Source organism: Phytophthora cinnamomi, assembly GCF_018691715.1.
Source record: "Phytophthora cinnamomi strain GKB4 chromosome Unknown Contig126, whole genome shotgun sequence".
In the NCBI taxonomy this organism is placed as follows: domain Eukaryota; phylum Oomycota; class Peronosporomycetes; order Peronosporales; family Peronosporaceae; genus Phytophthora; species Phytophthora cinnamomi.
In genome coordinates, this window is record NW_027151059.1 from 644570 (window position 1) to 657269 (window position 12700).

General features: G+C 53.4%; 6 protein-coding genes across 6 annotated transcripts; 1 reads left to right on the plus strand and 5 right to left on the minus strand.

The window, feature by feature from the left end:
• Window positions 1-4362: 4362 nt before the first annotated feature.
• On the minus strand, window positions 4363-4790 carry IUM83_10930 (uncharacterized protein; the record flags this gene model as incomplete). Its single annotated transcript, XM_067935461.1, has 2 exons — window positions 4363-4507; window positions 4567-4790. 2 exons carry the CDS (start codon window positions 4788-4790, stop codon window positions 4363-4365), a joined length of 369 nt encoding a protein of 122 aa, XP_067780647.1.
• Window positions 4791-5353: 563 nt separating this feature from the next.
• IUM83_10931 (transmembrane protein 222) lies at window positions 5354-6024 on the plus strand (the record flags this gene model as incomplete). Its single annotated transcript, XM_067935462.1, has 3 exons — window positions 5354-5505; window positions 5587-5754; window positions 5829-6024. The coding sequence occupies 3 exons, from the start codon at window positions 5354-5356 to the stop codon at window positions 6022-6024; spliced, it is 516 nt and encodes a 171-aa protein (XP_067780534.1).
• A 128-nt stretch (window positions 6025-6152) lies between these two features.
• IUM83_10932 (Calcium-activated potassium channel subunit alpha-1) lies at window positions 6153-6794 on the minus strand (the record flags this gene model as incomplete). The annotated part of the gene is made up of 1 exon (XM_067935463.1): window positions 6153-6794. One exon carries the CDS (start codon window positions 6792-6794, stop codon window positions 6153-6155), a length of 642 nt encoding a protein of 213 aa, XP_067780721.1.
• A 1123-nt stretch (window positions 6795-7917) lies between these two features.
• On the minus strand, window positions 7918-8438 carry IUM83_10933 (Calcium-activated potassium channel subunit alpha-1; the record flags this gene model as incomplete). Its single annotated transcript, XM_067935464.1, has 2 exons — window positions 7918-8047; window positions 8152-8438. 2 exons carry the CDS (start codon window positions 8436-8438, stop codon window positions 7918-7920), a joined length of 417 nt encoding a protein of 138 aa, XP_067780720.1.
• Window positions 8439-10111: 1673 nt separating this feature from the next.
• IUM83_10934 (Cleavage induced conserved protein) lies at window positions 10112-10594 on the minus strand (the record flags this gene model as incomplete). The annotated part of the gene is made up of 1 exon (XM_067935465.1): window positions 10112-10594. The coding sequence occupies one exon, from the start codon at window positions 10592-10594 to the stop codon at window positions 10112-10114; it is 483 nt and encodes a 160-aa protein (XP_067780681.1).
• Window positions 10595-11699: 1105 nt separating this feature from the next.
• IUM83_10935 (Uroporphyrinogen-III synthase) lies at window positions 11700-12590 on the minus strand (the record flags this gene model as incomplete). Its single annotated transcript, XM_067935466.1, has 2 exons — window positions 11700-11842; window positions 11927-12590. 2 exons carry the CDS (start codon window positions 12588-12590, stop codon window positions 11700-11702), a joined length of 807 nt encoding a protein of 268 aa, XP_067780649.1.
• Window positions 12591-12700: the final 110 nt, after the last annotated feature.

Genomic DNA, 12700 nt, shown 5'->3' on the forward strand with positions numbered 1-12700 from the left:
ACTTCGAGGTGTATCTACCTCCTCGAAGTCAAGTCTCGGCAGGCTTCGTAGTCGAACAAAGTTGTTCGACGCGCCTGAATCTACCAAAGCTCGAAGAGAGTCACTCGCTCTCTTCGAGTAAACCTCAAGATGACTAGGTTCGGCCTGTCATCTTGTTTCTTGCAGTGAGAGCTGGTCTCACTGGGGCTGCAGTCCTCAGTGTCGCGTGCCCGTTGTCGGCACGCGCGACTGCATTACCAGTAGGGCGCCCCGCGCCTACTGGATGTTCGCGTTTTTGTTGGTCCGCGGCGATGCCTAGCATCGCCACGACGGCCACCTCCAGGGGGCATGGGAGCTGTGCACTCCCGTGCAAGTGACCGATCCTTCCGCAGCGGAAGCATCGCACGTTACCTCCCTGCTGCTGGTAACCAGCAGTTGTTGCATTCGAGAGGTCCATTGGTTCTGGACCTCCCGTCTCGCTACCGGGCGCGGTTGCGGCCTCGGTACGTTTACATGGAGTTTAGCCTGCCGCAGGCTAAACTCTTCTTGCATGGCAAGAGTTATTGCAGCTTCGAGAGTACTCGGGTACTCTCGGAAGAGATAGGTCTTCACAGGCCCATCTCTAAGCCCTTTCATGAACGTGACGACCTTGGTCGCCTCGTCAATCGGGAGTTAGTCACGATATTTGATACCAAATATCGTGCGCGCTGCGCGTAAGCATGGACATCATGCTTACCCTGCTGAAGGTCGAGGAACTCCGCCCTCGACCGGAATTCGTTTGCGGGGGCTCAAACGCTTGTTTGAGCTCCTCTTTGAATACTTCGTACGTGCTGAAGCACGTAGGATCGGAGAGTCGGCGTCCATACGCCCAACTCCTTGCGCGTCCGCCAAGGCAGGACATGGCGAACGCGACCTTCGACAGCGGGTCGACGATGCGTCGAGCCGCTATGGCTGTGTCGAGTTCGACAAGCCATCGGAGGAGAGGCTCGCCCTCTCTTCCCACGTAATTGCTTACGCTCAACTTTAATGGTTGAGCACGCGGTGTCGTCCCTGACGACGCCGTCACTGAGGAAGCAGCGTCACGCTGCTCCTTCATGATGAACCCCAGAGCAACACCATGTTGCTCCGTCGGCGATAGCGTACGCAGCATTGTAGCTATCGCCGCTTCTCCAATGATTGTTGACAGTCGTTGGAGGGCCTCCCACTCTGGGTCAGACAGGTGGGGGCAGTCAGCGCGTGCAACATGCGTTGCAGGCGTGTTGGAGCTCTCCATGGGCACCTCCGTGCTCATGTGGTTCTCGGCTCCGCGTTCGTACGCCGCGTACGAACGTCAAGCAGTCGGTCGTTGGACGGACTACAAAGTGCTACCAGGTGTAGTGGGTCTAACTTGACTCACTACTTTAGCTTACACGTTGCGCAACGTGTATGAGGAAGCGTAAGTACTTAGTAATTACTTAGGTTAATTATATTTGAATACACAAATATAAGTTAAGTAATAAAGGATTCCAAGTGACTTAGATTAGGTAAAATGAGAACTGTATTGTTTGTAAATTGATCTTCCTCTAAAATCTGCTAAAAACTGTTTATCATCTATGAAAGGGTTGGCAGCGGCTGGCTGTCAGAGCCCCGCTAATATGCATGTCTCTGATTGGTAGAAAGATGCTGCTTTCTACCAATAGGATCTTTTGGGTATGTGTGGACCACTCACTGTGGTGGTCCACTTCAATGTATCCATCGGTGTGTCTTACACCAATGTGAGGAAGTATCCAAAACGTTTAACAGATAACCTATCTGTTAAATTCACAAGTGGCTTGCAGCCACTTGTACGTGTAACCCCGTTACAACCGTCGTGGTCGTCGAGCGATCGTAAACAGATGCTGCAGTCGCTGACGCCTTCGCGGGGCTCTGTTCGTTCTTCACTGGTTTCAGGGACGGTTTCTGTGATGGGCGCATCCAGCAGAAATAGAGGAGGCGCGTCGAGATCAATTTCGCTCCATTCGAAATCCGCCAAGTCGAGTAGGCTTGATTCCTCGTTGTTTCTCTCATCGTCTTGGATGTTTACGCTGACATCATCTTCAACCGCGTAATCTTGATCGTCCTCTTGTAGAAGCTGGTCGAGGTGGCTGCTCTCTCCACTCAGCACATCGATGACGCTATTCTCGGTGTGACGCGCGTCAACATTTGGATCGTCACCTTGATTACGCCTACGGCGGTGCCACCCAGCGTCCCTTTGTCGCCGTGCTTGGGACATGTGGTTGAGATGCTCGACACGCTCCGTAATCGTACGGCACCGGGACGACCTCTGGTGACGGGCTATGTGGTGGCGGTTGCCTTTAATCCACTGCCAGCAGTTCTGGCAGAGCTCACGAGGAAGCTCTGGTAGGCCTTTGCAAGTTCGCCGCAGATGACGCTGCAGGTTATCGGAGCGTCCGAAGTCATGCAGACACGTAGTGCATATATGCTCTCTAGAAATATCCATCCTATAAAGGCAAAATAATATCATCAATTTTTAATTACGTTATATCAATTATAGTCCAACACATTTACGGTTCTAAAAAGGCTGTCGCACGTGCGCTTCGGGCTGGTCGCACCAGTAGAGCAGGGGGCTTCGCGGGAGATCCGATAATGAAGCGCTGCTTTTTCCGGTCCGAGCAATTGCCGGATGCGCCTCGTGCGAGCTGAACCCACCTCAGGGCAGCAACGGTGAAGAAAAGGCTGTTCCCCTTACCCTATGTATGATTCTACGCTGTGTTATTGTATACAAACCTTTCTGATTCTGCCTGTTCAAATATACCTAACCCTACACAAAATCGCACACGGCCAGCGAAGTGCTACTTCGTCGTGGCAGTGTGCTTGAAGCACCGCCAGATGGACATCGATTGTTGAGTCCGTCGCCGGTCTGCGGCGGCGAAAAGAGCCGCAGCGCTAGCGTAACGCAAGGAGTTCCGACCCGGACCTCGGGATCGTCTGTCTCACCTCATGCACTCGAAAGAGGACTTTGCTGAATCGGCCTGAACGTTACTTAAGTATGTGCATGCGGATGGAAGACAAAAGCATGAGCGCATGTGCACCAAACAATGGTTAGAGTAGGCTGCTGGAGCAATCCCAGATTTGTCGCGGCTGGGTGGAGTTCCGCGGTAGGTCGTCGAAAATTTGACAATCAAAAACTGGCAAATGAGCAAGCGAAGTCGCGCCTACAAGAAAATGCTTCAAAAATGTCTGGAGATTAATCATTAATAACTGTCTGTACTCGCCCGATATGACACTAATTAGCTTGGCAGCCTTTGCTGTATCCGGCCGACCAACTTTGCAAAATGACAAGGTTGTTGTCAAGAGATCAGAGCTCAAGGATTCCTCTTTATGCCTGCTGAAAGGATGTGAGGACAATGTGAACTCATTCTCGATACGAATTCCATACGCGTTGCTGTGAAGTATCGGATGGGCCCATGCCAACTTGACGAGAGTTGCCGGAATGGCGACTGGGGAGAAAACCATTGCATCTTCGTTGAATGAGTTGCTGGAGTACGTGAACAAAACGATGTTTGACGTTCATGCACGGATGTTCGGTGCGTGTTTTATGAAGTGAGAATTAATGCGCTGCTGGTGCTCGGACACTCGGCAGGCACGTTGAAAGAGCTCTTGCCTGGAGCAGTAATGGAAAAGCAAACGGCAGCCATTTCGGCGAAACTTGTTCCTTCGAAAGCTTTTCAGTGTGAAAACGCGTTTAATGCTTCAACCTCCGAAGTCATTTTACGGCACCAAAGTCCAGGTGAAACGACTGATTGGATGTTGAGTGGTTGCATTGCAGTGTGTGCCGATAAAGAAGCGGACGTCGACATATTTTTTGCTCTGGAGGATGCTAGTACGCCAGGTAAAATGGTTGTTTGTATTGACCAGAGAAAGCGCCAGCTAGGCAAATTTCGGCCGAGCCGCGCAGAGAAGTATTTTAACAAGTTGAGTGCATGTCCAGGGTTTATGGAGAAGCGTGGTGCACGTTTGGTGCGCAGCGTCACGAATTACATCGCCAAGTCAAAAATTTTAACGTTTTCTGCGCCTTCAAATTATTTCTTCATGAGCCGCGACAAGATGGAGGAGTTATGTAGAACACTGACGGCGCCTCACCCAGCGTGCTTCCCTAGGATTCCAATCAACTTTGCAGGCAGATCCGCTCTCAAAACTGGGCTCTCCTGAACAACACGCCCGTTTTTTAGATCGCTGGTGGCTAAATTTTCAAAAATAAGAAATATCATTTAGAAGCTTCTTATTCATTTCTGATTATCGCAGTAACTAAGCCTGCCAGATATGAAGCTGTGCTGACACGCACAGGAAAACACCACGAGCGCCACATATACTCATCCAAGTAGCCGTCCAAGCGGTCCTTCGTCATGCCGCGCATGTGTTTGATGTGGCGCTTGATCCTTGTTTCCCAGAGTCCCAGTTGTGGGCAGCACGCTCGGAGACGTCCGCCAAGTCGCTGGCCTGGCCGTGCGCAAGTCGCATGAACCAAGCCAGCAGCAGTCGCACGGCACTACATAGGTTTAGCTTAGTCTCGCTGAAAAACGAGTTGGTCAGCATGCCCAGGCTGACCTCTTTGCCTGTGGCATGCTGCGTACTGCGGCAGCAGCGCCAACGCTTGAGCTCGCAGCTGAGCCGCATGGGCATGCTGCATAGTGGCAGAACTTGGTCTTGTCGATCAACCCCACCTCCTTGCACCACTCCACGCAATCAGCCTCCTCGCAGGTGACCTCCATCACCTTTGCGAGTGCGAAGAGGCTCTCGTTGTTCGCGCGGTACTGATACGCGGAGGCCATGACGGTGGGAGGCGGGGCTAGTGGAGGGGGGGGGCTGGTGCTTGGAGGAAAAGGCGAAAGCTAAAGTGAGGCCCAGACTGTGAGGAGGACAGGACTCGACGGGCGTGTATTTCGTTTGCATAGTAAAATATAGTATAGCGCAAGATAGCTCTGTCCGGAAATTGGCACAAAAGCGGGCGTATCGTGCACTAGTGGGTGGCCTCTGGATGTGTTGTGTGCGGACACATCGCATAGTGTTCATACACAATTTCAGTTCTGCCCGTTTACTACAGTTCAGATTTAGTTCTGGATATTCAAATTAGAAAAGCGGGCGTATTGTTCAGGAGAGCCCAAAACTGTATTGGAAGGCAACTCGGATGATGCCGAAGTAGTTGTCGAAGAGATTTTGATGAGGTAGGAAACGAGCGAGGCGTTCCGAAGCGCCCGCTAGCTGGGTGCTTTCATCCTAACCAAGGGGCTTTGAATTTCGTTTGAGAAGCGGTTCGTAAACTTCTACGCGTTGATTATCTGGGGTTTTCACTCAATATTATTTTTTTTTGGTTCAGACGGCAACACAAATTATAATGCCTCCAAATTCCGGTGCCGGCGGCTCGCGCTCCGCCTTGATAGATGCGAGCTCGGATCGCTTCCCCTTCTGCGTCGTGTGGTCACCGCTGCCCGTCATCACGTGGGTGCTGCCGTTCATCGGCCATCTCGGCATCGCCGACTCGGAGGGGTGCGCTGCTCATTACTCGATATCATTTCATTTCACCATTATTGTTATTGAATATTTTAGTTAACAATAATTGATTTGCAGAATTATTCACGACTTCGAGGGGACGAATACTATCGGCCGCGACAATTTTCTGTTTGGCGTTCCGACACGATACATTCAATTGGACGTTGCACCGAACCAAGTGACTCGCTGGGATGAGGCAGTAGCCAAAGGATCTGCCACCTATGGCCACCATACCTACAACTTCTTGTATGGGGCATTTTTGGTATTTTTTGTAGAGACGTATTTTCTCGATCGTGACTTTTGGTGGTGGTTTCTTGTAGCTTGGACAATTGCCACTCGTACGTATCCGAGTGTCTTACGGAATTCCCGTTCAGCGGACGCAAGACGTGGAACATGGTGGTTCTCTGCTTCTGGATGTTTTTCCGGGGGAAATACGTTGACACCCGTGGGTTCCTCAAGACCTGGCTGCCATTCGCTCTCGTCACGCTCGTAGCTATCACATTATATGTGCTGTAGTAAGATAGCTGGCGCTGAAGAGGACATCATTTGGAGGGTTGTTCAAGGTTGCTGCATGTATGTCAAAGACCGAGGAGAAAGGGAGGGGAAGAAGGGAAAAGTGTATTGTTGTGCTGCTAATCCAACAATTAAACGAAGTTGAATGCCGCGACAGTGAGAATACCGGCGGTGGTGATGAAGATCGAGTTGACGGGTGCAGGAGCACTGCTGGTGCTCGGGGTGCTCGAGTTCTGCGAACTTGAAGTTGGGGCCGCGGTGGTTGATGTAGAAGTGCTGTTTTTCTTGCTGCTAGCCGAGCTGGAGGCAGTTGAATTGCCAGTAGATGCCGCTTCAGTGGCCCCTGACACGGACGTCGAGCCAGATCCACTGCAGACAATATTCGCCCACAAACTTTCATCCGACGTCTTGCTCGCATCATCAGGGTGGGAAACTCCGTCGGTCCATTGCACAACAGGGTTCGTGTCCATATCCCACACGCAGCACGGGTCACCGAGCTCCTGCCCGTTGGTTTGACCGTCGCCGTCAGTGTCAGCCATGCAGAGTTCCACGGTCCACTTGTGACCAGCCTTAGCGAAGGCATCGCCAAAATCATTCGTAGCAGCAGAATCTCCGGTGCCATCAGAGTGCCCGATTGCTGGGGTGTCGGGCACGTTACCACCGTTGGGAAGCATGGCCACAAACTCTAACGAGGCCTCGGTTCCCGGGGAAAATAGCATAGCTCCTGCCAGGGCAGAGAGGAAGCGAAGCGTCTTGGGGGTAGTAACCTTCATGGTTGATTGGTGCGTTGGTACTTGCGGACAGGTGAGTGGTCAAGTCGCGGGTGTTGGGGTAGCTTCCAGGTGGAGTTTTGAGGAATGGGGATCGAAGGCTGCCATAATCTTTTACCTTTGTGTAGAATGCCAGCGATCCTATGAGTTCGGTGGTGCAGGCAAGCAAGTACGTTTGGATGAAGTGGTTTATTGATTCTATAAGTACAACACTGGAATGCTGGTGTGCACGCGTCCGTAACATATATTATCATCATGTGGGTAGTTCGGGTCAGTTGGTATTCGCCCCTTGCCGATATGTGAGATGTGCGGACAACAAGGGGGGACTTGGCACGCGCTCGTACCAGAAAAATCCTGCAAGCATTACCTGTGTGGCCAAGAATTATCACGGACAGGAACAACAAATGAGTTGTGGTGTTGTTTACTGTGTTGCAATGATCGGTCTTTATGCAGGACAGCATATCGATAAATGTCTACTTTTCACTGGTATTTCTCTATAAGGGTGAGTCAAAGTGTAGTGAGGGTTAACTGATTTCGATTGTCAGCGGAATCTGAAATTTCAATTTTGTGCATTGAGCGGTGGTGACAATCGTCGGTACGACATTATGAAAAGTAAAGAATGGAATGAACTGTGTCAAGACTGGGGCCTGCGTTTGCTCGTGACACCATCCTCCGTTGGCACTTCGCGTTGCTCGTACCGGTGGAGCAGACAGTCATGAATCACAAAATTGTCACTTGCGGATAGTTGACGAAACTCTAGGCCAAAAACGCCGTAGCAGCGACGACAGCCCCAGCCACAGCGAAGAAGACCGGGCTCACAGCAGATGCACCACTGGTAGTGGGAGTGCTTGAGCTGGACGAAGACGAGCTTGGCTTAGCCGAACTTGCGCTGCTTGCACTTCGAATTGAGTTTCGGCTACTCCCACTGGAAGTACTCGGGCTACCAACTTCAACAGCTGAGCTTCTCGATCCAGTGGCGCTCAGGCTGCCTGCGGTGGAGGCGGAATGACTTGAGTGGTGCATGTGCATACTGGAGTCCTCGTGGTCCTCGCTATGCGATTTTGAGTTTGAAGCAGCCGAAGCCGAGGTCGGTGAAGTTGAGCTCGAAGATGCAGAACTCGGAGCACTAGTAGTGCTGGGAGAGCTCGTCGCCGCTGAGCCACTTGAGGCACCACCCGATTCCTTGGAGCTTGCAGTCGTCGTGGTTGCCGCCCCAGACGTAGATGAGGTTGAAGACGTCGATGAACCGCACTTGCCTGCCCACAGACTTGGGTCAGACTTCTTGGTTGCATCGTCCGGGTGGGATACCCCAGTCGTCCAAAGAACCACAGGGTTCGTGTCCTGGTCCCATTCACAGCACGGGTCTCCCAGCTCCTGGCCGTTCGTCTGGCCGTCGCCATCGGTGTCCGCCTGGCAGAACTCCTTGGTCCACTTGTAACCAGCAGCGGCAAATGCGTCGCCGAAAGCGTTCGTAGCAGCAGACTTTCCTGTGCCGTCAGAATGCCCAATAGCAGGCGTGTCGGGCACGTTTCCACCGTTTGGAAGCATTTTCACAAACTTCTTCGAAGCTTCGGTCTCCGACGCTAGCATGGCAACTAACGCAAGCGCAGTTGTAATTTGAGTAACGCTAATGGTGGAGACCTTCATGGTATCAGCTGGGGATTTTGGCGACGTAAGCAGGTGTTGCTTGGGGTGGCGTTTTTGAAACTGAGCGTTGGAAATGAATCCTGGCTTGTTCGTAGCATGAAGATATTTAGGTGGTGCAGATCAACTGGTTGCGTCGGTGGCACGCAGTCTCATTTGCCATTTTGGTGGTTTGAAGTGCCAGTTGAACTTTACATACATCTGCTCACTGATTTAGTGAAAGACGTGTTCAGATCCTAAGCGGGGCAATGATAAGTAACATTTTTACTGGCTTCGGACACTGAACGACAGAGCCTGCGGCAGCTCCAAAGTAAAATGGACTTAGCATGAATGCAGCGGGGTAGCATGAATGCAGCAGGGTACCAAGTCACCTCAGCGAACGATGAACTATCACGACTTGAGTTGAATAGGGGCCAAATGATCGAGGAGATGAAACGACAGTTCGAATGATGCTGCGGGTGTTGGCGGGAGTTCAGTCAGTCTCAGTTGCCCGTGCTCAAATTCACTAGTGGTGGTATTTGGTTAGCAAGAGGCACGTGGTTGGGGCGGTGATAGGCCCCATGCCACACACTTCCGATTTCGAGTGGCCTTCGGCACGCGCAAACTGGCATCTCGATGAGTTCAGTCTGTAAATGAGGCAAGCATACTTGAACGCATCGTTTACTTAATTGCTGGGCGACTTCCTCATTAGCAAAACGAACGAGTTGGAGATGATCGCGAAGCTCACGTGCCAACGAGGAAGCCCCTCACCGCCGAACGTGTGAACCTCTACACAAAATTCAACAGCGCAGCCGTACCCAATGCAGCAATCGTCACCATCGATGCCGTTCCGACTGTTGTTGCAGACGATGCTGCGATCGTGGTGACATTGGAGCAATTGATGTTGGCCCATAGACTCGCATTGGAGGTCTTGGAGGCATCGCTGGGGTGAGATACCCCAGAGGTCCATCGAGGCTGGGCACCCTCGGTCCACTCGCAGCACGGATCACCGAGCTCTTGTCCGTTCGTCTGTCCGTCGCCGTCCGTGTCAGCCTTGCACAAGTTCAGCGTCCAGGTCTTCCTTGCGCTGGCGAATGCTTTGCCAAAGTCGTTGTTAGCGGACGAATCGCCTGTGCCATCCGTGTGACCGATGGCTTTAACGCCAGGCACGCATGCAGCGTTCGGGATCAGCTTGACAAATTCCTCCCTCGCTCTGACTCCAGGGGTCGACAGCGTCATCACGGCGACTGCAACAAGTAGGAGGGTGCCGGGTCTTGCCATATTCGCGGATTAGCGTCCTGTAGAGTGCAAAGGAGGTTGGTCCAGGCTTGGGCTGTGCTTTTCTGCAAATGCGGAGTTGGGCATGGACCCCCGAAACTTGGACTACTGCTCAGACACCACGAAACTGACGATCCCATTGCTAATGGACGAAAAACTAGTCGTCCGATAGACGCCAGCTTCGCACTGGCTGTTGGCTCTGAAATGCTCGGCACTCGCTGAACTGCTTTGCCTTTTCCTCTCCGAATTCTTAGCCTTCGAATGCTTATTCCTTCGGCCACCACACGTCACGGTCTGGTGTTAGAGGTCGCACGTTGGCCTGTCCAACTGCAGACGACCACCTAGCACAGCTTCTTTATGCAAACCTTTGATTTCAACTTATAAGCTTACTCTGCGATCGGACGAGCAGAGTTGGTGGCCTAGGACAAGCTTAACACGATCGCAGCACCTGCAGTGAGAAAAAGCCCCAACGGCTGCAGTGAACTTGCATCTGAACTCGAGACGGTCGTGACGCCGGTGCAGTTGATATTGGCCCAGAGGCTCTCGTTCGAAGTCTTGGAGGCGTCGCTGGGGTGCGATACGCCCGACGTCCAGCGAGGCGTCGAGCCTACACTCCACTCGCAGCACGGGTCGCCCAGCTCCTGGCCATTGGTCTGTCCGTCGCCATCCGTGTCAGCCTGGCACAAGCCCAACGTCCACGACTTCCCGGCGTCCGCGAAGGCATTGCCGAATGCGTTCGTAGCGGACGATCTACCGGTGTTGTCCGAGTGGCCGATGGCGGATGCGCCGGGGACGTTGCCGCCGTTAGGGATCAACGCCACGAACTCCTTCGAGGCGTCCGCTTCTGAAACGAACGCGGCCACGGTAACGAGTAGGATGGCGGCGGGTCTCGCAGTCTTCATTGGGTCCGTGGACAACTTGTGTTGGTGGAGGTGATTTGAGAAGTGAGCAAAACTGGGCGGGCAAGTGTCAAGACCGACAGCAAACAGAGGACAGGACAGGAGAGGCTTGGTTTTGGTGGTTCATGCCATACTGCTCGACTAGCAGCGAGCAAAGCGCAGTGAGTCGTCGTAACGCGCCGTGGCCACACCACATGGTGACAGTTGCTGCTGGCCCCAAATGACGATGGTCCGGTTTCTCATTTGTCCACAGCAAACAGCATGGCGAACGTCGCTGGCCACCGTTGGACTTGGCTACATTGCCGTGGAGTTGTGGTATGCCGTCGCCCAGCAGTGCCAACAGAGTCAAACGGCTGAGCCCGGTCAGGCAGGCATTGCGTTGGGCTGGAACGTTATCAATCGGATGGGAACATTGCGCCTCAGCAGCTCACCGCACAGCAAAAGCGAGCGTTCAAATAGTGGTGCTTACATGTATATACACTCCATGGTATCGTCGATCCCTGCTCTTTTCACTTCAACTTGGACGTCCGCTTTTGTCCCATTCGTCCACTTGTGTTAGCCACATTAATATATGTAATCGACACATTATGCTGTGGCGCACCCAATTCCGCCGGGCGTGCCCTCTCCACCGCAGCCTCAGAAGCCCCAAGCGACCCACAGCAGCATGAACGGAATCGCCCGCTACTTGCTCACCGGCGGCCTCGTCGCGGCCACCATGCAGATCATCACCGGCCCCATCGCCGACTGGAACGCGCGACGGGAAGGCGCCGAGGTGCGGCCCCTTAATTCCCTCACCCGGCCGCTTAATCCTCGACCAATATTCACTTATTTATCGTTGTCTTCCTCCTCCCCCAGGCGCTGAAGCTCGCCCTGCAGCCGCGCAAGACGGAGGACGACGAGTAAACCGGCGCTCCAAAGTGCTAATTCCCCGTGAAAGGAGAAGAAGAGAAGGAGAAGGAGGAGAAAAGAAGACACGAGGAGCCGGTGCTCTCGTTCGGAGGCGGCCGATGCTAAATCTACAATGAGCACGCGGCCTTTTGTCCGTTGGTTGATGCCATTTATTTGCTGCTTCTTAGGATACTTTGGGGGTATTGACACCCCGCAAATTTCACAGCTGGTGCTCTGATTCGAAGGCGAAGATGGCGCCGGCGAGGGAGTCCGGTTTGGGCTTGGGCGCTATCACATCGGCTTCCCAGTAGGACTGCTCCGTGGCCACGGCGTGCTCGTGCAGAGCTGCTGCGGTTGTCTTGCCTGGAAACACAATGCAGTGGGGACAGTGTTAGAATTGGTGAGGCGATTTCTTCTGCTAGAGCTGGAAAAGTAAGCTCTACGTACCGATAGCTGCCTTCCGGATCGACTGCCAAGGTAGAGGCAAGTCTTTCACTACCTTCAGTCCGCTGGGACTGAAGAACACGATCCAGTCGGGCACCGTGCACTCGGCCGGGAACTCGACGCTCTGCACGGCGCAGGTCTGGTACACGACGAGCTCCTCCAGCGGCAGACCGCGCGACCGGAAGCTGTCGGGCAGCGTGTCGCGACGCTTGTCGCCGCACAGAAACATCATTGGTTTGTCCTTGCAGTCCGCAGGCAAGACGCCGTCTTGGTGCAGGTACTCGGACAGCACCTCGGCGGAGCCGGCGTCGTCGCCTTGGCAGAACACGCCGAGTGGCAGCAGCTCTCGGGACGTGGCGGCGCCCACAGAGAACACGGGGGTGGCTCGCAGCTTGGCCAGCACCTGCTGCTTCAGCTCCGCGTCCAGCGCATTGACCACGTTGTCCACCGCGATTGCGCTGCGCGGACTCGTGACCAGGATGCCGCTGTAGCGCTCCAGGTGCGTCAGCACGTGCAGCAGCTCCTCCGAGTGCAGGTATTCGAACGTCAGCACGTCTGTGAAGTGCGCCTCCAACGCGCGTCGAGTCGAGCCCGACTCAGGACTCTGCTCCAGCGCAGCCTTGTACTTCTCGTCCGCCGCCTTCAGCAGCAGCACCGACGCTGGCATGACGAACAAGGTGTCCAGATGATCTGATCCCCACGATTAGCATCAGATGCTACAGGTTTATATCGCCAATTCAAGTATCGACTTGATCTGGAAATCAAAAATAAGAGATT